The 26,312-nt window shown below is 42.6% G+C and overlaps 2 protein-coding genes across 2 annotated transcripts in view; one reads left to right on the top strand and one right to left on the bottom strand.

The window, feature by feature from the left end:
• Positions 1-4,059, bottom strand: part of HSPA12A (heat shock protein family A (Hsp70) member 12A) — a 59,810-nt gene extending 55,751 nt beyond the window's left edge. Inside the window, exon 1 of the mRNA XM_054382319.1 lies at positions 3,988-4,059. Within this exon, the coding sequence (XP_054238294.1) occupies positions 3,988-4,059 (72 nt within the window). The remainder of the gene's footprint in view (positions 1-3,987) is intronic.
• A 700-nt stretch (positions 4,060-4,759) lies between these two features.
• Positions 4,760-26,312, top strand: part of ENO4 (enolase 4) — a 70,673-nt gene continuing 49,120 nt past the window's right edge. Inside the window, exons 1-2 of the mRNA XM_054382318.1 lie at positions 4,760-5,188; positions 23,181-23,356. Of these exons, the coding sequence (XP_054238293.1) occupies positions 4,760-5,188; positions 23,181-23,356 (605 nt within the window). The remainder of the gene's footprint in view (positions 5,189-23,180; positions 23,357-26,312) is intronic.

Below are 26,312 nucleotides of genomic sequence, written 5' to 3'. Positions count from 1 at the left end.
TGAAAAGGCTTAGTTGCCAGTCAGGCTAGCATAATCACAGGTATTTTTGATATTTAAGTGTGGAGAAAGCATCAATGGTCCTCAAATGATGATGAAATCCACAAGACCAAATTGTCACAGGAGTTTGTTCCCCAAACAATGGCAAGGAGATGGCAAGGAGATGGCAAAGATGTACTAAAAAACCTGTGATTTTAATGTTATTATTACCTCTTAATAGAGGAAGAATAGCAAACTGTGATTTTAATGTTATTACCTCTAAATAGAGGAAGAACAACCCAATTGTTGTAACAAGGATAGAGACACCCAAACACTCACTCTTCAGCCCACACAGGGAACAAGAATAAAGAAAATGTGGATACAAATGCACAGGCCCTCGTGAGGAAACGCTGTGTGGGACAGGCGGGCAAGAATTGCTTGGGGCTGTAAAATCTTTTGAAAGCAATGGATTCAATGCTAGACAGTCCCGAACTGCTCTAAGGATGTAAGATGTATCCAAAAATGGGCAAATTGAACCAGTATTCCCAGATTATTCCCTGTAGGAGAAGGGAGTGACATACAGGAGAGTAATTTACCTCTGCCTCCTTCTCCAAGGAAACTAATGCAGGCTGGGAGGCTCCTGCAATAGAGACAGTTTTTCTTCAGAGAGAGTAAGTGAAGAAACTCCCTCAGATGACATGGAATTGCTATTACAAATACCACTCACATACACACTTCTTTCTGCACTCCAGCTGATAACAATTGCTAGACATCTCTCAGTATTCCTTGGAAACTGCCTCTGCAGAGCACAGTATGAGAGTGTTGACACAGGCACTGAAGAACTACTAACAGAAGAAACAGCGCTAAGAAAAACCCCCTCGAGGTCTCTTCTTGTTGTAAATTAAGATGCCTCTAGAACTGATCCAGGTGCCCAGAGCCCTGCAAATCAATCATGACAGAGCTACTGATTTGGGCCAGCAAGCACCAAATGACTCCTGCACATGAGCAGATCACAGCAGCATGCCGATGACTGGGCAGACCAATGCAGTTCATAAAGCTGCTCTCTGATGTCCTTGACACACCCTGATGCAGTCCTGAGTAAGGATATTAAGCCAAGTCCTCAATAAAAGAACAAAGGCTTACTAGTCTGAATGCTTGCCTCTGTATTCTGAGTATTTCAGTTTATTTACTTGCTTACTTGATTAGAACTGACTGCATTTTCCTTTCCATTTACATGAAAACCTTTCTCAGATCCCTCTGGGGCAGACTTTGAAGGAATTTCCTGTTTTAACACTGGTAACTTACACAGTTCACTGCTGCCATCCTAATTTTAAAACTCTGTCAAGTCACAGGTTTAAAGAGTAGTTGTGGCAAAATTAAAAACTTGCATCTTTGTAATGTAAATGCATATCACTCTGTTTCTTAACAGCACAGCACATGGGCCATAGCAGATGTATTTTTGAGTTCTTAAGATCAAAAATGTGCCTGGTCACTGAGGAGAGCCACTTTCAGTTTAGTGACCCAGGAGACAACTCTTGTCACAGTGGAAAAGATAAAGTCTGCAGGTATGTCACAGGCATTTCAGATCACTGAGGTTCGTACTTGGCAGCAGCATTCCCTCAGAACACCACCAACATCTGTGGCCTTACATCACCAAACAGCTGCACACTCTTCAGTAAAACATCTGTGAAGCAAGCTACCATTTATAATCATGAACGATGGACTTCAGAGCTCATTCCTGGAACAGATTCCAAGTCCTCCTGCTACCTCTCTCTTTCACCACTGGAGAAATACAGCTGAACAAGCCTTCACCATAGTGATCTAACCTGGAGCTCAATCCGTTTCTCTTTTCAGCTAGCAATGCTGTTTAACAGAAAGGTGACAAGTGCCATACAGAAGCTGTGTCAGTAAGCAACTGAAGTAATTTATGGATACTCCAAAACTTTCATTAAGCTGAATATGGAAAATGTCAACATTTACTTTACTTAAAAAAATGAAAAAGGCAAAAATCCAAACTCCCACAAAAGGTCATGTTGCTTCATACCTAATTAAGGTCATGACTGGTTTTGTTCTCCTACTCAGAAGTAGCATCATTTGAGTACATTATTTTTTTCTTTCACATTTTCCCTTATTGCTGTTTCCTGAGAGCCAGTGCAAATTTTTTGAATACCCAAGAAAGCAAGTCTGTTCTTTCATGATACCACAGCCACGGAGAGAAGCTTCTAAAACAGTAAATGTCTTTGAAGCCAAACACTTGTGAAATCCCATCTGACACATCATCAAAAGGTAGAACCAATCCGGATACAGAAAACGGAGGTGATGGGATACTTTGTTTGCTGTTGCTTTACAAAAAATGCAAAAAAAATTGTATTTTTAAGAAGTGGACTTTTTTGTGTGTAATTATAGATAGAATAAGTGAAATCACATCATAGGACAGCAAAAAGGGAACTAATCAGCCAAAATAGTTTTGAAGAATAAAGTACTGGAAAACTTAAAATATTTGCCCAGACTTGTAACTCTAGAAAAAGGGGGGGGGGGGGGGGAAATCCAGAAAATCCAGATATAATTCTTAGAGCAGATATGATGTCCATAAAGGGCCTCAAAAATTTCAACAGCACTCCCATTTAAGTGGGAGAAGTTGGCCATGGCAGGTCATGTCAACTCAACAGAAAAAAAAAACCCTGAAATACTACTTGGCAGAAAAGAGCACAAGATGAGACTCCAGTCAACTCACATATAACCCCAACTGCCAGTGACATGGGCAGAAAGTGAAACGTATCTGAAATCTTGACATTTACATGCAGGGCTCAGAATAATTAGAAGCTTTATAAGCAGCATCTCCTGGGTATGAACCATTGCAGCCAGGCTCAGGCTAACCAATCTGCAGATGCCGCAGTGCTGTGTTAACTGAAGCTACAAAACTGACTAGCAGGCACTGCACAGCACTTGGCTATTTTACATATAGACATTTCTTCTACGCATTATGCTATGCTGTAATAAGTGACTGCAGCTTCAGTGTCAAGACAACAGCACTCACTACATCACATTTTACCCTCAAAGCCTTTTTTTCCCCCTGACATCTTCAGCATTCCAGTGCATGTAAAGAACATAAAGGTTTCTGGCATAACAAATCATCGCTCTATTACACAGTCCTCTGTCTTTCAGCAAAATCCTTCCTGCACAGGTTCTCCCCATATCACCAGTTATTTAATTTCAGTATTGCATTGCACTAACCTTGCAACTTTGCAGAAAACAAACCCTGTCACCTAGAAGATACCCTGTCACCTAGAAGACAAATGAATCTGTCAGTCTGTTCTTCCCTTTGTCAGTTGCATGCTAGAAAACTGTTAAAGGTTACTGTTAAAGGTTACTTCAAACCAAAGAGGCTTTAGAGCTTTATTTGGGAACCACTGAGAGAATGTTTAGATTGGGAGAGGAGAGGGAACCCAGTAGAGCAAGTCATGTTGAAGATTCAACTAGTTTCTAAGTATTGTTTTCTGGACTTTTTTTATTGGATACTTTATGACTCTTTCATTCCATTTGCACTGCAACTGAACTGTTTTATTCAAAATATTTCCCAGATCTCATTATGACCTGTCCAAAATCAAGCTTTTAAGTTTCCCCATACAATACTGCCAGAAGCTCAGGCTCAACGTCACTGTTTCCTCAAATCTTTGCAGCATACACTGAGGATGAAGGGATGGAGAGAATGAATTAAATCAGGCTGACTCTGCATTTCCCTTAGGGTTATTCACCCATATCATTTGTATCCTAGGAACCCTCTTCCCTCCCCCAGTTACTTCCCACACAAGGAGAGACCACCCCTGTCCTGCAAAGGCTGTGTCATTTTTTTCAGGCACAGTGCAATCACAAACGGACCAAAACCACAGGATCCTTGGTATAGGCAAAACAAGAGTCAGCTCTTCTCGGCTCGTGTCAAGTTTGCAAAGTCGGAGATCCGCGGACCCATTAACGTGGTAAAACAGAACCACCACTCGGGTTTTATCCGACCATTGCACGTCGTCGGAAACTCTTTGGACCCCGAGGCTGCGCCAGGATGCTCAGGCTCTCATCCCAGACCATGCGGTCTCTCCCACCGAACGGCCAGGTCTTTCTCTTTCAGTGTAGAAGGCTATCCGCTAAAAAGGGTGCCTTCCTTTATTCCAGCCCCTAATTGTTAGTCTAAGCCCTCCCCCTTTTCTCCCGGGACGTTGCTGGGTTCGCGGGACCCGGACCCGCGGGGAGGATGGAACCAGAAAGCCCCACAGCCGGGAGGGATGCTGCGCTGGGGCCGCGCCCGCCCCGACCACTCCGCCGCATTGTTTTTTCACCTGGACCACCCCCCTCCCCCTCCGCTCTGCTGCATCGGCTTCCCCCAGGGACACGATGCGCCGCGGCAGCTCCGCAGCGGGCGGGGGGCTCCGCGGGGCTCAGCTCCGCGCCAGGCTCTCCGCCCGCCCCAATCGCCGCTGCCGCAGCCCTCCCTGCCCGCGGGGACACCCCGCACCCCGCCGGGGAAGCGATAGGGGGCGGCGGCCCTGCCTGCGCGGACACAGCCGGGGCGGCGGGGCCGGCCCAGCCGCCGGGACATTGTCTGCCGCCTTCCCCACCTCCGGACGGGGCCCCGGCTCCAGATCATTTCCCCCGATAAACCGGGGCCGCACTGGAGCAGCGTCCGGGCTGTGCCGCGCCCGCCGCAGGCAGCGCTCCTGCATTGCGGCGGGGTCCCGGCGGCCGCGGGGCCGCTCCCCCCTTACCTGCGGCACCGCTCTCCGGCTCCGACATGGCCCCGGCCGCCCGCCGACGCTGCTCCGCGGCTCCCGCTCACTGCACACGCCGAGGCATGGGCCGGCGCCCAAGCTGCGCTGCCCACCCCGGGGGGGCTCCTCCGCTCCTTCCTCTTGTCCCCACCCCGCTGCGCCTTCCTGCAGACGGTGCGGAGCGGCAAAGGGAAGCCTCGGCTGACCCGGCGCTCACAGGCTTCCCGCGCCGGCTGCGGGGCTGCGCGGCCCCTCCCCGCCCGCTCCCCGCAGCCGCACAAGGGACGCGGGGCTGCGGCTGCCGCTCGGAGGCGGTGGGGAGCTGGGCGGGGGGGGGGGAAAGCTCCGAGGGGCAGCCCAGCGCAGCCCAGCCCCAGATGCGGATTTCACGGCTATTGAAGCAGAAAAACCCTCCCTGTGACAGCTATGAAAAGAGCACCCGGTCCGCGACCGCAAGTGACACTCTGCCTTATTCCTGTGAGCTGGGAAATGAGTGCTGAGTTTTGCTGGGACAGAGCCATCGCGTTTGTAGAGGTGGCCCTTTGCCTTCGGGTTGTCAGGAGCGTGTCGGTACAGCTAACCTGAACGGGCAAAAATCATTAAGGCATCCCCCAAATCATGCATTTCAGGGTAACTTTTACAGCATGGGATTCATTTCCATTTGGAATGAACGCTCGCATGTAGTTCTGCAGTGCCATCAGGGCCAGAATCTCTCAGTTCCAGTGATTTTTAGCTAATTAGCTCGTCTCCAGGACCTGGGAGAGAGACACCCCTATTGTCACTTGATCCATGAGTAAGGTTTAAGACTTTTTCCAAACTAAGTAAGAAGCCATTGCGAGCCTGAGAATAAAAATAAGGCTGGTATCCTCCCATGAACAATCCTGGAGCCAGAGAAAAATGTTTTTCTCCCATGCTTCATGGTCTAATTCCCCTTTATACCTTCCAGCCTCAGCAGCCATTCCCAAAGCACTGCCAGCAGTTCACCTGGAATAAACAGGGGCATTAACTCCAAGCCTAACCTTAACTCCTTGCTAAGTCCTCAATTCAGGAGGTCACTGACATTAACCACAAGCTAAAATCCACCCAAAGTTTCCTCTGAGTCCTCTCACTAAAGCTGGCACTCACAGAGGGCAAGATCCCTGTGAAATCCCTGAGTAGGGAATTTTGAAGCAAAATCCTCCAGACTGCAGGTGCTCACTCAGCACCTCCCTCTATTTTTTCCCTGATTTCCTCCTCTCATGGCATTAACTCTGGTTCTTGTAGGTTTTATTGCCTCTGAGGACAGAGGGTGTGGCACCGAAATTAAAATTCAAGCAGCAAGCTGCCTCGCATCTACACACCTGACACATCTCAAAAGCCTTCACCAACGCTGTACACACTGAAAAGGTGCAGGGCTGGTGGAACACCAGCTCACTCCACCACTCACATCAGCTGTAAGCTTATCTTCTTGTGGACACTCTGTGACATGGGGATCACTGACACACCCTGCCAGACCTGAGAGCAGTGTGCCCTGGGACATTGAGCACTGGGACTGCTGCTCCCTATTCTTCCCACCACTCCAGGGGACAAAGGGGAACATCTGGCCACTAGTCAGCTTTAATTACCTATTTAGAGCCAGGCTGAATATTTATGCTGCCATTAAACAGCCTCGGAAATAAGAAACCAAACAACCCTAACGCTTGGTTTCCTGACAAGAGACTTAAATAGCAGAAACTTTTGCTTCTGATTAAATGCGCTTCAATAGCAATTAACGGTAGACTTTACAAATGTATTGAGATAATTAACAGAGGCAGAGAGAAAAGAAAAGAAACAACCAAGGAACACATTAACACTTCTCCAAATTGTACAATTTTAGGGGAAAAAAAAATAAAATACTGTATGCAGGCTAATTTTCCATGATCCCTCAAGCAACAAGACAACGTGCATAAAAATAGCATTTTGCTGGGTACAGACATCTTTCCGAATGTCAAGGCAGTGACTACGTTATTCAATATCAAGCCAGGTTGCCTAAGTTACGCACTCAGCTGTAGGTGTTTTGAATAATGCAGAAGGAGAAGATTTGAAGGCATGTGACTGCTAGTTTCAGAAATAAGACCCTTTCTCAGGGAGCTCAGTATCTCCCTTTAAAATCTAATGAGAGGAGCCAAATACTTCTCTTTATATATATATATATATATATTTGAAGCAAAATTATTCTCAATCTGAAAGATAAAATTAAGAACTAAGGCCCCTTAAATTTTATCTAGATCAAAATTAAGTATATAGATAAAAATAAAGCATTCTTTTTTCTTTGCCATCTCTCTCCTTTGGGAATGAATTTTAAAAAGCATATTTCATACGAAAGAAAAAGACTTTTTGAGAAGGTCACCCTATCAAATGTGCTGCTCTGGGGCCAAAGAGATTTCAGTTTTGCTGCTTATTTCCTAGGAAGTCTGTCGTTTTTATGATCATTTCAACAGGTTGTTTGGAATCTGTGGGTTTAGTGGTTCATTATTTTATAAGCATAACAGGAAATCAGTCTAAATGTAATGACTCACATGTAAAAACCTTGTGGATGGAGAGATTTTGACAAGGATGGTACAAATCAAGTCCTCTACATTCTCTGAACACCCAGGGCAGCTAATTAGCTTGGCCTTTACACAAAACTCAGTTACACTGGGTCTGGAAAGAATGTTTTTTTCTTCTCACTAACATCAGCTGGCTTAGTACATTGCAGGGGAGTAGTAGCAGGAAGGAAGAAACGTCACACATCTTGACTCTGAAACATGGAAGTGCTGTTCTATCAGACAAAAAAGGCACCCATCACTGTAAATTGAGCACCAAATCCAGTACATGTTATGGGTTTTACTCTGCCTTTGTGGAAAATCATGGTTTCTGCACTAGCTCAGGGCAGATGTCTACTTTAAGTTTCCTTTCAAGCACCTACTTGGAAGTGACCACCTCTCAAGCACAGTCAAGAAGAGTGATTTAATATATGGCATTTTGCATCTGCAGCACACTTCTTACCCTAACTCATCCCCAGAAAGCTGCAGCCTCAAACCATTCAGTTCATCACACAAGGAACTCAGCTACACTGGCGTTAGCTGACAGTATGAAATAATAGCTGTCTAACCTAGCTCTGGTTTTAGCAGAGCTACCACATACATGTTATCCATTAGCATTAATCAAAATTTCATGAGGAAGCTGCAGATCACCACCATGCCCTTTCAGGGCCATAGTCACGTGTTGTGAGAGGTACACAAAACTGTGCCTAGGCAGTGAAAAGTGGGATGCACATCTCACATCATTTTGAAGGTCTAAGTGAGCTATTAGTGGGGTAGCACTGACAAGCAGAGATCTGGAAGGAATAAAGGCATGTGAATATTGCTCTCAATGCACTTGACAGCAAGATGTACAGACATTATCACAGGCACAGAGATCAGTGTCCCACTGAAGCCTAACCCAGCCCAATACTGGTGCCAGGGAGAGTCATATCTTTAAAAACCATACCACATTTAAGACAAAAATAAGAGAAAACAGGTAAGAGGGGCAACTCAGGAATCCCTCATCGAGCATTATATCCATCTGCTCAATTAAACCTCCTTGAGTAATGGTTTCATGCTTCAAAGTTTCCTTGTATGTACTTTCTGGAGTGTCATTAAACATACAATAGCTAAGTTTTGTTTATCAATCACCTTCATGAAGCTCAACAAGAGCAAGTGCAGTGTTCTGCACCTGAGCCAGAACGATCCTCACTATCAATACAGATTGGTGAAGGACGTGATAGAAAGCAGCCCTGTTGAAAGGGACTTGGGGGTGCTGATGGATGAGAAGCTGGACATGAGCAGACAGAAGGCCAATCACTTCCTACATCAAAAGAAGCAGAGAGAGGGGATTCTGCCACTTTGCTTTGGTGAGACCTCACTTGGAGGACTGCATCCAGGTCTGGAGCCCTCAATACAGGAAGGACATGGACCTGATGGAGGGTGTCCAGAGGAGTGCCATGAAAATAATCAGGGGATTGGAGCACCTCTGTTACACAGACAGGCTGAGGGAGCTGGGGGTGTTCAGCCTGGAGAAGAGGAGGCTCTGGGGAGACCTAATAGTGACCTTCCAGCACCTGAAGGAAGCCTATTAGAAGGATGGAGAGATACTATTTACAAAGGCCTGTAGTGATAGGCTTCAAACTAGAGAAGAGCAGATTTAGACTGGATGTGAGGAACAAGTTCTTTACCACGAGCGCAGTGGAAACCTGGAATAGGTTGCCCAGGGAGGTGGTTGGGGCCCCATCGCTGGAGATATTCAAGATGAGGCTTGACTGAGCTCTGGGCAACCTGATCCAGTTGAAGATGCCCCTGCTGACTGCAGAGGGGGTTGGACTAGATGATCTTTGGAGGTCCTTTGAGCCCAGACCATTCTATGATCATTGTCACTGCAGTCTCCTCCTTCATTCCTGCTGTATAGTCTTCCAGCTTACAGCACTTTAACCTCTCCAGTTCTGCTTATTGGTTCAGGTACTAAAGACTTGGAAATTATTATTATTACAGAGTCAGCTGGCAATATGTTTCCCTAGATGCAGTTGCTATCTTCCCCTTTCCTAAAAAGAGCCTTTTATATTCATATTTCAGAAATCTCTGTAAAGAGAAGAAGAATGAAAAACTATTCATTGCTGTCACAGCCTTTCAACAAAGCAGGTTACCAAGCACAGAAGAATATAACGAGTTTCTTCAAAAAGAACAGATTATACAGTTTCCACCTGTCTTTTGTACATTTCTCATTCCCAGCATCCCAGCATCTGATGGAAGTACATCTCTTTGGGAACAAAGCTGCACAGAGTTCTCCAGCATTTCACAGCAGGCTACTTTTTTTTCCAGCAGAACCATGAGTCTGTGGACACTGAAAGTGTGGTTCTGGTGCTCACAGATCTTTGGCAACACAATCACAGAATCATGGAATGGTTTGGGTTGGAAGGGACCTAAAAGATCATCTAGTTCCACCCTGCTTTACCATGGGCAGGGACACCTTCCACTAGACCAAGGTCCCGCCCAACCCCTAAGAACAGTTTCCAAACCAAAAAGGTTAAATTGTTGTGAAAGTTTTTTTACAAAGATATGCCTATATTCTTGAAACATAACCTGCAAATACAAGTGATGTTGGATTTGTTGTATCTATCAAAGGATATTTGATATAAAATTACATTTTGAGCATCAAATGGTACCATTTATTCAGTCATGGGTAGATAAAGCAAGGTTAATCCCACAGATAAAAAAGAAACTTACTCCTAGGCATAGTAGAAGTGGATATTTTAGCATGAATCCATTCTTACAAAACACTTTAAAAATTCTATTAAGTACCACATTGGTAAAAATTAAAAGGCTAAACCATCAGTCAATCACTGTGAGACATTTATTTACTTTTGGTTAAGATGTCTGAAATGAATGGTGTTGAGCATCTCAAAACCCTGAGGTACCACTCCTCTCTGCACCATCTTTATGAACTACCTCATGCTTCTATTTTTGGCATCTTTAATGAGGACACACACATCTAAATGAAGGTACAGAATATCCCAGATGATCAGAGTGAGGTTTTTCTGCTCAACATCTAATTTATCTCACCACAGGTTACATGAGACCTCTGACTGGTATTTTTCTCCCTAATCACTAGAGGGATGCTAATTCCTTAAGATGCTACCACTCTATCACTGGCTGTAAAATCTTGCTGAAGACAGAAATCAATACCTGTTTTGGATGACTTCTAAACATGGAGCCTAGTTTGCTGCAATAAAAACCAACAATTCAGTAAGACATATTATTCCTGCAAAAGTGAGGAATTACCACAAGCAGCAGCAAGTCATTAAAAAGTCAAATTGCATAATAAGTAACAATCCAATAGTTACCTATCAAAGACCTGACAATGTTTAAGAAAAGCAGTTCATCTTATAGAAGATTATCACTGAAATACTGAAATATTTAGTTTGCATGAGGAAATGGTGAATTCATTCAAAGTTACTTACAAAATAGAAGCAAAACCAAGTTAGGAAGAAGTTTGACACCATGAGGGTGGTGAGACACTGGAACAGGTTGCCCAGGGTGGTGGAAGCCTTCTCCCTGGAGGTTTTTAAGGCCAGGCTGGATGTGGCTCTGGGAAACCTGATCTAGTGTGAGGTGTCCCTGCCCATGGCAGGGGGGTTGGAACTGGATGATCCTTGAGGTCCCTTCCAACCCTAACAATTCTATGATTCTATTTCCTGTATTTACAGAAATGCAAATGAAAATCCATTTTGTTCCTGGCTTCAGAATCCAATAATAGCTAAAGAAAAAAAAAAAAAGAAGAAGAAAAAAAGAAGAAAAACCGAAGAAAAAACAAATTAAAAAAGAGAAAGAAGAGAAAAAAGGAAAGAAAAGAAGGAGAAAAGAAAAGAAGGAGAAAAGAAAAGAAGGAGAAAAGAAAAGAAGGAGAAAAGAAAAGAAGGAGAAAAGAAAAGAAGGAGAAAAGAAAAGAAGGAGAAAAGAAAAGAAGGAGAAAAGAAAAGAAGGAGAAAAGAAAAGAAGGAGAAAAGAAAAGAAGGAGAAAAGAAAAGAAGGAGAAAAGAAAAGAAGGAGAAAAGAAAAGAAGGAGAAAAGAAAAGAAGGAGAAAAGAAAAGAAGGAGAAAAGAAAAGAAGGAGAAAAGAAAAGAAGGAGAAAAGAAAAGAAGGAGAAGGAAAAAAGAACAAGGAAAAGAAGGAAAAAAGAAGAAAAAAGAAGAAAAATAAAAGAAAAAAAAGAAGAGGGCAGAGCTCTACTGACTGGAAATGTCACTGAAATTAGAAACCGTAATTCAAATCTCGGGGAAATTTGTTATTTGTCCATTGTCATTTAACAACAACAAACTGCAGCAGAGCTGTTAAGGTGGCACACACACACAAGACACAAGCAACATCCTTGCTCTGAATAAATCTGTTGGATTTGCCTGTGGCATTTTCAATAACAATTCATTGTTTTAGTCTTCTTTGCCAGCAGAAAAGAATGTTGTTGACATTATTTTAAGTGCTTAGCCTTAATAATTACTGAACTGCTGAAGTCTGTTAATGCAATAAAGCAAGAATTTGTTCAGGAGAAAAACTTAATACTCCTTTAATTGTTGCCACTTTCTTAAACTTAATGATCATGGAACAGGCTGCCCAGGGGGGTTGTGGAGTCTCCTTCTCTGGAGACTTTCCAAACCCACCTGGATGCATTCCTGTGCAGACTACCTTAAGGGATTCTGCTCTGGCAGGGGGGTTGGACCTGATGATCTCTTGAGGTCCCTTCCAACCTCTGATATACCGTGTTAAAGGTGATACTTTAATCCCTTGAGGAAATGCAGTATTACCTTGTTGTTTCCTTGACAAAAGAAGAATCACATAACACAAACCCCAGATCTTTTATTGCAATGGATGGGGTCAATGTCCTGGTCATGATTATCATTTAGAGGAAGACATTGTTCATTATTTTAGTACCTCACATAGGCGTGTGTACATTACAAACCCATCATTTTCACTGGCTGCAAAAATTTTCCCTGCCTTTTTGTACTTAAAATAGGGTGGCCAACTTTGGTTGTGGCTTCTTTCAGCTGGATTCAAAGTCTGTTTGAACCAGTGGAAAATCTCCCCTTGCTTTCAGTAATTTTAAATCAGGCCCTGAGATGCTGAGGGTAGGTGATAGTTGGCTCAGTATCTTGGAAAGAGTATAATAGAGGATGTAGTACTGTACTCAGCACTGGTTAGACCACATCTTGAGTACTGTGTCCAGTTCTGGGCCCCTCAATTTAAGAATGCTGAGATGCTCAAATGTGTCCAGAGAAGGGCAACAAAGTTGGTGAAGGATCTGGAGCAGAAGCCCTGTGAGGAGTGGCTGAGGGAGCTGGGGTTGTTGAGCCTGGAGAAGAGGAGCCTCAGGGGAGACCTTATTGCTCTCTACAATGACATGAAGGGAGGTTGTAGCCAGGTGGGGGTTGGTCTTTTCTCCCAGGCAAGCAGTGACAGAAGGAGAAGACACAGTCTCAAGCTGTGCCAGGGGAGGTTTAGCCTAGATGTTAGGAAGAAATTCTTCACAGAAAGAGAGATTGGCCATTGAAATGGGCTGCCCAGGGAGGTGATGGAGTCACCATGCCTGGAAGTGTTTTTAAAAAGACTGGATGTGGCACTTGGTGCCATGGTTTAGTTGATTAGATGGCGTTGGGTGATAGGTTGGACTTGATGATCTCGAAAGTCATTTCCAACCTGGTTAATCCTGTGATTCTGTGTGGTTCTGTAATGTATAGCAGTGTTTATACTATAGATGTGCTTTAGCTAGCACCTCATCAATCTGTGCTTTTCACAGAAACTGTGACTGTCTCCACCACCAGAATGGCTGGCAAGCAGTTTGGATACAGATGTTTGAAGAAGTCTGCTACACAATAGGAGTTTGGCGGTTTTTTGTTTGTTTGGTTGGTTTGTTTGTTGTCTTTTGGGGTTTTTTTTTGCCTTTTTTTTTAAGAGGAGGACAGAGCATGCTGAAAAGGAGTCTAGTTTGCTTTTAGGATCTTATGCCACCAGCAGATCTCAGCAAGGACATTCAGAAACCCAAACAGAGCAAATGCACTGAGATTAATGCATCCACACCTCTGATGATCTTTGCCCATCCAAGGTCTCCTGGCTAGGAAACATCAGGCAGTGAAAGTAAAACACAGGTGCTTCTTTAAAATCAGCTCTGCATAAAACGCGTGCAGGGTGCAAGCACAATGAAAAGAAGCTGTCACCACAGGAAACAGCATTTGCTTTGTTTAGAATGGCAATACAACATTTTGTATGAAAAGAAGTGCTTGACACTGTTTATAAATAGTGAGATACGTGTGAAAAAATACTGGTCAAATCCATTTGACATCCCTCTTCCAAAGGACTGTATTTTTGGCTGAGTCTATATTTTCAGTCCTTTGCCCTAAGCTTGCCTGTGACTGCTCTGTTATTTAAGAAGTAGTGACTCTCTTTTACTAATATTAGGAATGGGCAATTTTAAATTTGAATGTACAAACCTACTGCCATTAGAGTATAATTTAAGTAAGTCCTCAGTACAGAAGCAGTCTTCCTCCTGAAAAAAAAAAAAAAAACCAAAAACAAAAAACCACCACCTTCTTCTAAAGAAATGGAAAAGAAACAGTCAGAGATGACAAGCCTGGAGCAAATCAAATGGCGCACAAATATAGTTCTAGTGCTAGCATAAAGTAGGTCTTCAGGTTTCATGACTTAAAAACAGGTAATAAATGAAACCTAACTATGAAAGTACTGCTCAAGAAACAGGGTAAGCACACAGTGAATAAGCACAAGAAGATAACAGCAGTATTTTCTAAAACAAGGTCATTGCAAAAAAGGTTTCAGATCCCAGTCTATGTTTATAGCCTTTGGTATCAAGCTGTCCAAAAACAGATCCAGAAAGACTGACTTTGTAAAAGCAAATTTTCTCTGTCATCCTTTTTCTCACCCGAGGTGCTATCTGTCAAGGCCTATAAACTTCACTGGGGATAGATTATGTTAATGAGACATGAAATACTGTACATAGCTACAGGGGAAATAGGGTGTTTGTATCAAATACAGCTCCCTGTTCACCCATGCAAGATCTGAGGGGCACTTTCTGCAGATAAATGGGTTGGGAAGGACATGAATTTAAAAGTGTATCCCCAGTCATAAAGGCACCATGCAGACACTGGACATGTAAGCAATACAAGCCTTGCCATGAATAACTATTTATAGGCAGCCTTCCTTCTTCAGACTTCTCAGTGCTGGATATTTAATCAATACAAAAGCAGCACATTCAACTCTGATCATCATCTTGATTTTGCTCTTGTGGTAACCCAAAAAAGGGGTTTTAATGTCAGTTTTCCACAAGCATCCCTAACCCATTTTCCATAGCACTGCCCAGGTATTGTGAGGGTTCAGTATCTCTGCAGACTTAAGGCAGGGAAAACAACAGTTCTGAAGTAGTCACTGCTTCTGAATGGTTCATTTTAGGTTTTCAGAGTCTAATTTACTGCTGCTTTCTGTGAAATGCAGCTGCTCAACATCAGAAAGAGCAGATGTTCAGCGTTCAGAGCACTCAGAGACAGCTAGATGCCCATTTAGATTTTTTTAAATTCAGAGAGGCACCTCATCCTCAGTGAAAAAAAATCACAGAAGGTGATTGTAAAATGGCTGTTCAAAGCCAGCTGAAAAGCTAGCTCCATTTGAAGGTCCTTTAACAACCTCACTGGCACAAGTATTTTCCCCTGTAAGAGACGTTTCTCTGCATCCATGTGCTTACAAGATTTTATACTCTGCAATTATAAAGATTTTTGCTGAAAAGAAAATTAAAATTTTGCCTTGAGGTAGTTCTCCTACAAATGTGTCTTCCTAAAGGAATTTGAAGTTTCAACAGATTTCCATGCAGTTCTCAGAGACAAAGAAGGGGAGCAGTAGTGTTTAGATGTGAAATCTTGTGTGTTACATAAGGACAAGTTTCACATGGATACATGCCAGAATTTCCCCTTAGTGGGATGCAGTTGTAGATGAACCCACAATTTTAGATGAGTAATTAAAGTCATAATTCCATTCAATTCACTGCTAAATCTCCTCACCACAGCCTCTTCTGTTTGTAATGCTTCTGTATTTGGCTGTCCCTTCTCCACTGGTACAGCTGAGCAGGGGCACTAGAGAAGAGTTATGACCTGGCTTCTCGCTAGGTTCTTGTTCACCAGTCAGGGACTGCTGCTTTCTCAGAGTCCTAGGGTAGCATATTTCTAAGCCTGCAGGTACCTGAATTCCTGCCAGCTGGCAGATGCAGATACTCCTTCACAGCTAACGAGCTGCCTGCAGCTTCAGCTCCAGATGATGCCTTGGGATCTGAATCAGGATTTTTAAAGTATGACCTTCTGATTTTCACTGCTATTGCCTTTCTGTTCCTCTCAGATGCCTTGAGCATACCTAAGCCAAGAGGTGACTAGCTGTCCAGATCTATGTAGTAGATGAGAGAGGTGACTGATTGTCTTATCCTGCTTTCAAACACCTCTTAGAACAGGTGTTCTAACAAGGAGACTTGAACTTTCTCTTGCAGTCAAGATGTGGAGGTCCAGGAACTTTCCAAATCATAGTCAGGAGATACCAGCATTCTGCAGGCATATCTACCACTTTCTTCATGTCCTTCATTCACACACTCAAGGTGATGATTTAGACATGCCTCTAACTCCAGAAGAGATTTCATGTTTAGGAATCCCAAAGCAAGTGCCTGCTTGCTGAAAAACCATCTTAGTCCCATCACAGCCCTTGATGTTCCTGTCTTGGCTAGTAAGATTTTTCTCTCCACTCAGGTGACATCTGCAGGGCCACTCTGGATTATCCAGCTCTACTCTATAATAATTGCTTGAGGGAATTCTGGAGCTGAGGACTCCATTTAGCCACAAGGCTCATAGAAGACAAGCAGTGCCAGGCACTGAAGTGTTCAAATGCCTCTAAAAGTCTGCTGGATTTCTTTTTATCACAGCAAGTGGTCCTTTAAATGCCTTAGTATGAGTAATGTAATGCATCACAAAGGAGCAAAACAAGCCTGGAAAACATTTAAATTCTTAAATCTCTAAGGGAAAGATCTCCTAAACTCTCTCTAACCTACAAAATCTATTGAGAATTCCAAAGAGCTTGTCAGCAGCCATGTGAGACACCCACCTTGAAAGTGGAAAGAGAGAGATGTAACAGTACAATTCCTCTAGGGGATATATACTTACCTGGTATCTCTGTTTTCAGGTAAACTGCTGGCCAAGATGTCCCCACTGCTTAGTTCTGCAGTGTAACATAATCTGCAGCACACACCACAGTGCTGCAGAGGTGCCAGATTGGATTTATATGCCTACATTAAACAGACTTGTAATGTAAAACTGGAGACAAACGTAGATTCATGTTCAAAAGTAACCAAGGTGGACCTAAGGTGTGAACTTTTGCAGCACAAGACAAAAAGGTTGACCACAACTTCACACTTGTTTGCCTGACTGCCTCACAAACCTACGAAACCCTGATAAAAATGCCCCAAATTAAATTCTTTCCTGAATTTCCCCAGTAGAGGTTCCTCACTCCTTCCTGCTTAAATCAATCATATCTGCAGGAAAATCCATCAAGACAGAAAAATACTGCAGTATAATAGCAAGCTCAGAAGGCGCAAAAGATGCAAGTTAAACACATGTCCTTTGGCTCAAGGTTCTCTAACTCCTTGTATCCCCCTCAAGGTTTAAAGCAGGAAAGGGAGGAAGATGAGGCTGTAAGCTTGTACTCTTGCTGTTACTCCTGCAGTTCAAAGTCATCCAGACAGATTTCAAAATCATGATGGATCCAAACTGGACAGGACTTTGAACACTCCAATCATTCTGTTTAAATAAGGCAGCGACTTCTTTCCACAGCAGCCAAAGTTTCCAATGATTGCAGTGCATTACTCAACATACCACATTCTACACTAATCTGCACAAGAGGTGACAGAGGCACAGAAAACTGTGTAAGGCCAGCATCTGAAAGGAAAGGTTGCAGGCTCTTGGGCAAACACAGATGATAAAAGCATTCCTGGCAGTTGTTGCTATCTAAGCATTCTGGAACAGCCAAGGACATCTTCAGAAGGACACTATATCATCTTCAGAAACTCCATTCTCATTATCTATTTGTTTGTGCAGTGCCTCCTTGGTCCTTTAAAAACCTTGCATGACCCTTTTTAAAGCCAATGGAAGTTAAACACACTCAAGAAAGAGAAGAAAAAAAAAAAAAAAAAAGGGAAGTCAACTCCTTACAAAACAACTATACACAAGCTTTTAGTTGACAGACAAACCTGAACCCAGCTACATTTTCTTAAATAAATACTTTGATTTTCCCCTTCAGGCCTAAACACATAAAAGAATCAATTAGGAACCAAAGCCATGTCTTTAAAACAGAAATAAAACCACACAGAAAAAGAACCCAAATGCAAGATCAACAAAAATCTAACATAAAAGCTAAAGCAATCCAAGAGAACAGAAGTCTGTGATCTTGCCTCTCCACTTCAGAGATGCAACAAAAGATGCCACTAGGCTCAGAGCAAACTCTGGTTGTCCCCAGACATGAATTTTACAATAAATCTGTATCCTTAGCTTACCTTTTCTTCTTAGGCATGAATGAAGTAGCCTGAAGGCTCCATTTAGTGCTCTCTACAAAAATCTATGAGCACTCAATTAGTGACAAATTGCAATCTGTGTTATTCTCACTGCAGCAAGCTTTTTGAGCATCCTCATGCGTGGCATACAATGTACCAGAAAGAAAATTAAACATTATGGCAGGAGCTCCAGAAACACACAGTCGGTGCTTACTGTATAGCTACTGACACTGTCCCAGCTGATTAATTTGTGACCTTTGACGTGACCTTGTTCTTCAGCCAAATTGCAAGCTTATCTTTGCAGAGGAAATCAATCAAGTTCTTCTCAGGATTCCAACAGTGTAAACCTGAAGCAAGCTCATTGTTGTATTCCCCGTGTTACAGAAAGACAAAGGCAGTATTTTAGACCAACAGCACTGCAAAATGTGATGCATGTCTAAAATCAGGCACTAGTAATGCAGAAAGATTACATTTTGAATTAGCAACAACGTCCCAGCCTTGCACAAGGAAAACAAATGCAAGGCAGCTTCAGCAAGAATAAGTTGGATATACTGCAAACACTGCTAAATTCTAAATTAACCTCAATAAAAGAGCTTGGTGTCATTGGAGAACACACCATTCAGCAACTATCACGAAATGAGCAAAAAAGTACAGAGGAATAGAATTTTAAAATTCTGTCTCAGATACAAAGCTATGTTAGACAAAGCCCAGAATACTGCATTCAGCTCCTACTGTCATGTAAGGTGTGCAAGAGGCAAGCAGAGCTCAAAGAGCATTATCAGAGTGACTCAGAGACATTTTCCCATGTAACAAGAAGTTATTAGATTGACATTGGACTCACAGGACAGACAACTGTAGGACAAAGCTCTGCTGACACATGACTCTGCCTGACCAGGCTCACCAGGTGGTGTTCAAAGGCAGAAGAGAGAACCTTAATTCCAACATCTACCAAACATCTTTGGTCAGAAAGAATCCAGAATAGTTACAAACACACTCTGTAAACCAAGAAACTAGAAGGCTTGCTGCAAAAACACTGATTTTTGGTGAGACAGAGCATTCTAGTGTGAGGTGTCCCTGCCCATGGCAGGGGGGGTGGAACTGGATGATCCTTGGTTGGTCACTTCCAACCCTGACTGATTCTATTCTATGATTCTATGATTGCCAGAGAGAAGACAGCTAGCAGACTGCTAAAATAACCATCTGCCCTGCAGTGGCAGCATATACACCAGAACCACACTTTGCAGCCACTAACAAGTTAGCAGAAGAGGTTCTGGTGCATAAACAAAATCAAGGAAGACACTAGTAACATCCTTGTTTCTTAAGGATGTCCTAGGTATTCATGGAAGTACCTTTGAGCAGACAGGAGTCAGCTTTGCTTAGGCCCAAGCAAATCACAGTGAGTTCCCACACTCCAACTAACAGGCCCATGGCAGCAACTGAACAACTCTTGCAGGAAGCTTCATGACCAATAGGTAGCAGGCAGGTGAACCAAAAGTCTCTGCAGTTCAGAGGTAACAATCTCATAGACAGACATCTGCCCTGACATCTTCATTTCTGGATTTTATTGACTAGCTTGAAGTTTGCATTTTAAATTATATGGGATTTACTCTAATTCTTCTTTTCTATTTTCAGCATTGGCATGTACAACAGCTTTAAAGCAGTTATCATGAACTGACACTGAGGAAAGATCAGACTCCAAGCACTCAGACACTGCATTTCTCCTTATCTGTCCATGCTGCCTCTGTCTCTACCTCAGGAGAGGCTCTGGCCACTGATGAAACCATTGTGCCCAACTTTTGAAAGAATAACACTGACCCAGACTCTTCTAAGTGACTTTTTTTTTTTTTTTAAGTCATTCTGTGGTGCTTCTCACAAAACACATCATGAATTCTGATCTTCCTTTGCTGCCCTCATTATATACAAAACACATCAGCATTCTGATCTTTCTTTGCTGTCCCTCATTAGATACAAAACATATCAGCATTATGATCTTTCTTTGCTGTCCCTCATTAGATACAAAACATATCAGCATTATGATCTTCCTTTGCTGTCCCTCATTAGATACAAAACATATCAGCATTATGATCTTCCTTTGCTGTCCCTCATTTTATACAAAACATACCAGAATTCTGATCTTTCTTTGCTGTCCCTCATTATATGCAAAACACATCAGAATCCTGAGCTTCCTTTGCTGTCCCTCATTATACACAAAGCACATCAGAATTATGATCTTTGCTGTCCCTCATCATAAGGCTAATCCAATACTCACTAAATACTACAACAGACTTAATACTGCCTTCAGCAGGGGTGGAAACAGGGAGTTATATTTATCATCCACAGATGATCTACTGTTCACTAGGTCATGGAGTCTGGAACTCCTTCAAGTTCCTATTGTACAGAAGGGTTGATTGGAAAGACGCTTGTGTGGTTTTCAAAGACCATCTTTGTAGATCTGTTTAACCAGGTCCTTGGTAAAATCCTTCTTGTGCTAAAAATTAGGATTCGATGACTCTAAAAGACAGAACCTTCTGTACCACGAGGTAACCTGGCAAACCAGGTTTCAGACGGGTTTAGGAGATGCCTTGTCTTTATCCAACGATACACTGCCATCCTGTGGTTCCGGACATCAACGGCAATCCTTAACACTGACGCACTACTCCGACGATGTTTTCTTAGGTCTGTCGTAGCTTTCATTTCCATTATGTTAATAACGTAACAACCTCATCCTTGTAGGGTATTTTTTGACAGTTTCAGAAACAAACAAACAAACAAACAAACAAAACCTCTCCCAAAAATAACAACCAACCAAAAAAAAACCCCATCAAAAAATAACAAAAAAACCAACCAAAACACAACCCAACAGAAACAAAACCAAGACAAACCCAAACCCATGATTCTCTCTTCAGATTAGAAGAATTAAAAATATTCATTAACATTATTCAAAATTGACTGTATTTTTTTTCTTTCCTTTAATAGTTTCCAATGTTACATTAAATATTCCTAATGCAGATCCTAATGTTAAATTAAATGTTCCTAATGCAGACTACTGTCATCTTTCCTTTTTTTTTTTTTTTTTTTTTTGTTTGTTTGTTTTTGTTTTAATTAATCCCATAGTGGTGAGTTCCTGGAATACCTACATATATCTGTGTGTTTATGAACATAACTTTATTGATCTCATGTTCAGTTGCTTCTCTGACTCAAGAAAGAGCAAATGGTTTTCTAGTTGTTCTCTCAGTCCTTTATCCTCTAATGATAACTTGCTGTCTTAATCCTAAATACTCAGCTATGGATACCAATTGCTCAACCCACTGAAAGCCTCTCATGAACTTCTCTTGCTTTGCTCAGAGCACAGGTCATAGACAAAACTGCACTAGAAAAGGTAAGCTCTTTAGAATCTGAAATGGTAAGTGAAAGAAGAAGTGCAAAGGAAACAATTATTAGTGCATCCACTGACTGATCTTCCAACATATAGAATGAGACCATCTTTTATCTTCTCTGCATTACTACAGACAGGCTAAAAAACCCATTGTGATTACCACAGATATAACATTCACATGGGCCCAGTCATTTCCTTGCTTTAAAACACTCATGCAAGGTCCTGGTTAATCCAATACCAAGCAGTTGGGACAGAATAAAGTCACTATTTCTTTTTTCTTAACTGGGATCTTTATTTTAATAGCTAATCCTGCTTTGGGAAAAAAAAAAAATCATCCAGTTTCATAGTTCTAGGAAGTCAGTGCTGTCCAGGGAAGTCAAGAGTTGTAGGTAGCACTTTATCTAGGATGGTAGGATAGGATAGAACAGAGAAGAGAAGAGAACAGAGAAGAGAAGAGAAGAGAACAGAGAAGAGAAGAGAAGAGAAGAGAAGAGAAGAGAGAAGAGAACAGAACAACATTGCAGTTGGAAGGAACTTACAGTGATCATCTAGTCTAACTACTCTGTCACATTGGGGCTCACCAAAAGTTAAAGCATGTTGTCAAGGGTATTGTCTAAATGCTTGGGGAACTGACCACTTCTCTGGGAAGCCTGTTCCAGGGTTTGACCACCCTCTGTTTAAAGAAATGCTTCCCATTGTCCAGTTTAAACCTCCCCTGACGCAGCTTTGAACCATTCCTATGTGCTCTGTCACTGGCTGTAAGGGAGAAGAGATCATCACCTCCCTCTCCACATCCCCTTCTCAGGAAGCTGTAGGGAGCAATGAGGTCACTCCTCATTTTCTCCAAGCTATACAAGCCCAAAGTCCTTAGCCACTTCTCAGGGGAAGTTCCTTCCAGCCATTTCATCAGCATTATTGCTGTCTCCTGGAACATATTCAAGGACCTTCACATCCTTCTTAAATTGTGGGGCCCAGAACTACTCACAGCACTCAAGGTGAGGCTGCCCCAGCACTGAATACAGAGGGATGCTCACCTCTTTAGACAAGCTGATTGTGCTGTGTTTGATGCACCCCAGGATGTGGTTTGCCCTCTTGGCTACCAGGGTGCCCTGCTGATTCATATTGAGCATGCTGTTGACCAGCACCTCCATACTCCTTTCTACAGGGTTGCTCTCCAGCCATTTCTCTCCCAATTTATATTTGTCCCCAGTGTTTCTCCACTCCAGGTGCAGAATTCAGCATTTTGACTTGCTAAGTTTCATCCCATTAAACATCACCTAGCACTGGAATCTGTCCTGACCCATCTGCAAGGAGCCTTAGAAGAGGCAACAGCACATCCCAGTTTAAGATCATCAGCAACCATGCATTCCACTCCTGCATCCAGATGGCTGCTGAGTATTTTGAAGAGAACAGGCCCTAGAATTGAGCTCTGAGGAACATCACCAGTGTTCTGTACCATGCTGGTGTGGAACTTGTCAAGAATTTGACATCCTAGGCTGTCACAGCTTCAGGCTCATAGCAGTTACTGCACAGTGGACAAGCAACAGCTTATTTGTTCCTTGGAAAACTTCTTCCTTGCTCAATCCTTGTGCAATGACAAAGTTCTGGAATGTGGGAATAAATATTTTTCTGATCTAAAGTGAATTTAAAAATCACTTTATCTACACCTATATACACTTGTAAAACTCACTTGTGCATAAATTTATATGCATAACAAACATACAAATGTACATTACCTTTATAGATTCAATTTCCTTTTCCTATAGTGCCACCGTTAGCTGTTGTACTGGAGAATTAGATACACTGGAATATCTCACAGGTTATCCCACATGTTATGCCATATACTCTATTACATCACTTTCTGTTAGGTTCCATAAAAGACAATTTATAAAGAAGTCCTTCAAGGACGCTCATCCTTCCCATCTCCCTCCTTTTGCTGTTCCGGTGTCACGTTCTGTAGGCAGCCCCCGCAGCTGGGCACAGCACTCCAGAGGAGGGCGTCCTATGGCTTTGTATGACCCAGTCCCCTGCCGCCCAGCCTGGAGAGCCCCGGGGAGGCTATGCCAAAGGACCGGGAGACGGTGCAACAGCCCAAGATCAGCACTGGGTGTACCGCGTACGTGTAACAGGAGACAGGTGAGGACACTGAGCTAAGCAACCCAGCGTCCACCCCCTGGGTAAATCTGAGCACTCACTACATAGTTTAACAGCACTGCTCAGATGGCCCCTGTGCTCCCTGGCATCTGGGTTCTTGCTCTTCCCCTTGACTTCTCCAAATAAAACAGCCCACAGCTCTTCTGAGATTTCGAGAGCGTTTTTGCAGCTTGCAAGGTCTAGAGTGAAAGGTGAAGATTCTGACCCTTAGCCAATTGTCTGAGCTGCTAAACACCAATTGCTTCTGAGAATTTTAGGCAGAACTTGCTGTAAACCCATATTTAATATTGAATCCGAGCCAGTTCCTACCAGAAAATAGCTCCCATGTCCCTGATGAAAAAAAAAAAGGTTCAAAATTGGACACCCAGCAGGTCATAGCATCATTAAAAAATACCTGGTTTGTAAACAGATACCAAAAGGAGAAAGGAGAGGCATCCTAACATATTAGGAAACTTTTGGGACAGCAACCAACATAAAAAGCTGATCAGAGAATTTGAAGCTCCAAGTTCCAAGAGGAGCACCTGTGAACTCTGTCCCTGAGACTTTAACTTTACCAATCCTGTGCTTGTGGAAACCCTTAATAAATCATGAATGGGGGGGAAAAAATCCTCTGAATAAAAGCTCTCCCTTAATCTTAACAACAAGAAATCGTTCTATTAAGTTTAACATCTTTTCTACAAGGAATATTTTAAAAGGGAAAAAATAAATTTAATTTTAAAAGAATGCTGGGAGAAGCAGGTGTGCTTAAAATAGAGCAAAACAAAAAAAAAAAAAATTCAAATCACTCAGTGATGAAAACTAACCAAATGCTAGAGGAACAGAATATTTAAAGAAGATCATAAATGTATATGAGCATCATGCTATTTGAAGTATAAACTCTTCTTAACTGATCCATGTAACTATATTACACAGAAAGAATTGTTAGAGGTATTTTTATCATTTAAATTCAATAAAAATCCCTACCAAATGAAAGCTGGGATGGCTTTAATGCCTTCTGCTGCATTCTGCTGCTGTATTGCTGAAGTCAAAGGGAGTTTTTCAATTGACTGGAGCAAGAATTGAACTTTTCAGCTCTGGGCAAAGGGAGGGATCTTAGATCATCTTGATGAAAGGTAAGCATATTGAATTGCTAAACATGGGTTTTGACAACTTCTGATCAAATGAATATCTCGAGGCAGTTATCAAAAGAGCATCCTCTGCTGCCCTGAAAATATAAACTTTTACATTTTCAAGGAGTTTAAAACCTGAATTTCCTGTCTTGATGTGTGGACTGTTACTATATACAGTTATGTGGCTACCCACAGCTCTGACGTTTTGTTCCTGCGACATTTCATTCCAGAAGACCTTCGTTTCAGCACCAGAGATGCTGGTGCTGTACCTGCAACACAGCTTGCAGAGTGCTTTGGGTTCCTTTCAAATGAAACACAGCACAGCTTTAAGATGATCCAGCTGACTGCTGTAACACATGACAGAGCTGGTGCAGTCAGTTATATGTGACCAACAAAAAAAAAAAAATCCATCCTCATTCTTTCCACAATATTCAGCAGGTTCTGCAATTTTTCTCCCAACGGGGGACAAAATGTTAGGTTACAGAACCCTTAAAATTCCCTGCTGGATCTCACAGAATCTGCAAGTCCCACCCCGCAGGGAATGCCACTCTCCAGCAGTCTCTGCACATTCCCTGAAAGAGTTCAAATTCTTTACACCAATTGAACGCATTTCTCGGCTCCTTTGAATGGCAGACTGAATGGAGACACTTGAGAGTTCTTGGTCACAGACATTCTAATTGATCTCTTGGCTGCAGTATACTGTAATTTGTATGGAAATATGCATTTCTCTGTGTAGGCTGTCCTGCAGTGGCCTAAGCATAGTCATGTCACCTAACAAGAGCACTTTATGAACCATAATTTTCTCTGTTCAAATTATATCTCTCAGCTTAGGAGGTACATGAAGAACCTTTCCATATACACACACACAGGAGAGAACCTGTCAAAACATGTAGCTTTGATAACATTGACTCAAAACCTGAATGCTTAACAAGAGCTCTCTATGAAATAAACAGGGAAGAGGCTAAAAAATCCTATTTTCTAAGGTTAAAGTGCTTTCCACACTATCTGCAAGACAAATTTAGTGGTGGTATTTGCAGGGCAAACCTCTTTAGGTAGGCTGGGGAGTTATGCATGCAGAAATGGGCTTCTGAGGATTGTTCTGCAAAGAGGGGGAACTGGCAGCACATGGAGCACTTTCCACTCCCTGTGCTGTGGGATCTGGTGAATCTCCAGCTGTGCCACAATGCAGACCTGTCAAGTCTCATGCACTGACTCATTCTTTTGTATCACACTCCCATCACTGCCGGTGTCACACATTGTATGTGGCAGCACCATGGCCTCTCTCCCAGTTTTGGATCCCACACATCAGATGCAGGTGGTCACTCTGCTCTGTGATTATCTGACCAGCTGCATCTGATGTGTGGGTCAAGGAGCAAAAGAAAGGTCAGGGTCCTGGTGCTGCAGCTGGGGAATGTGCTGTTTAGCAGGACCCAGTGCTGACAGGAGCTCTGCTGGAAGGCGTGCTCCCCTCTTCAGGCTGCGTGCTGCAGGATTCAGCTCTTTAATGCCTGGACATATGCTTATCACCTAACCCTGCCCAGGAATGTGCATCCCAGTGCACTGAATCTCACATCTCTAAAGACTAGAGATTTAAGAGGTCTGTATGTATAGGCTTACCTGTCTCATTACATTTCTGCAAGAGAACAAGATACAGTAAGAACTCAGAGACCTGGTTGACGTTTCCTCAAGAAACCTTTTGTTGACCTTACCTTTTCCCTTATGTTACTGTTGGTCAGTTTCTTGAAGACATAGAAATAACCACATGAATTCTCATTATGTTTTTTTTTTCTCCTTGATTCACAGAATATAAAGGCAACAGGGAAGTACTT

Source organism: Indicator indicator, chromosome 7 (assembly GCF_027791375.1).
Source record: "Indicator indicator isolate 239-I01 chromosome 7, UM_Iind_1.1, whole genome shotgun sequence".
Taxonomy (NCBI): Eukaryota; Metazoa; Chordata; class Aves; order Piciformes; family Indicatoridae; genus Indicator; species Indicator indicator.
This window is presented reverse-complemented; position numbering and strand designations above follow the sequence as displayed.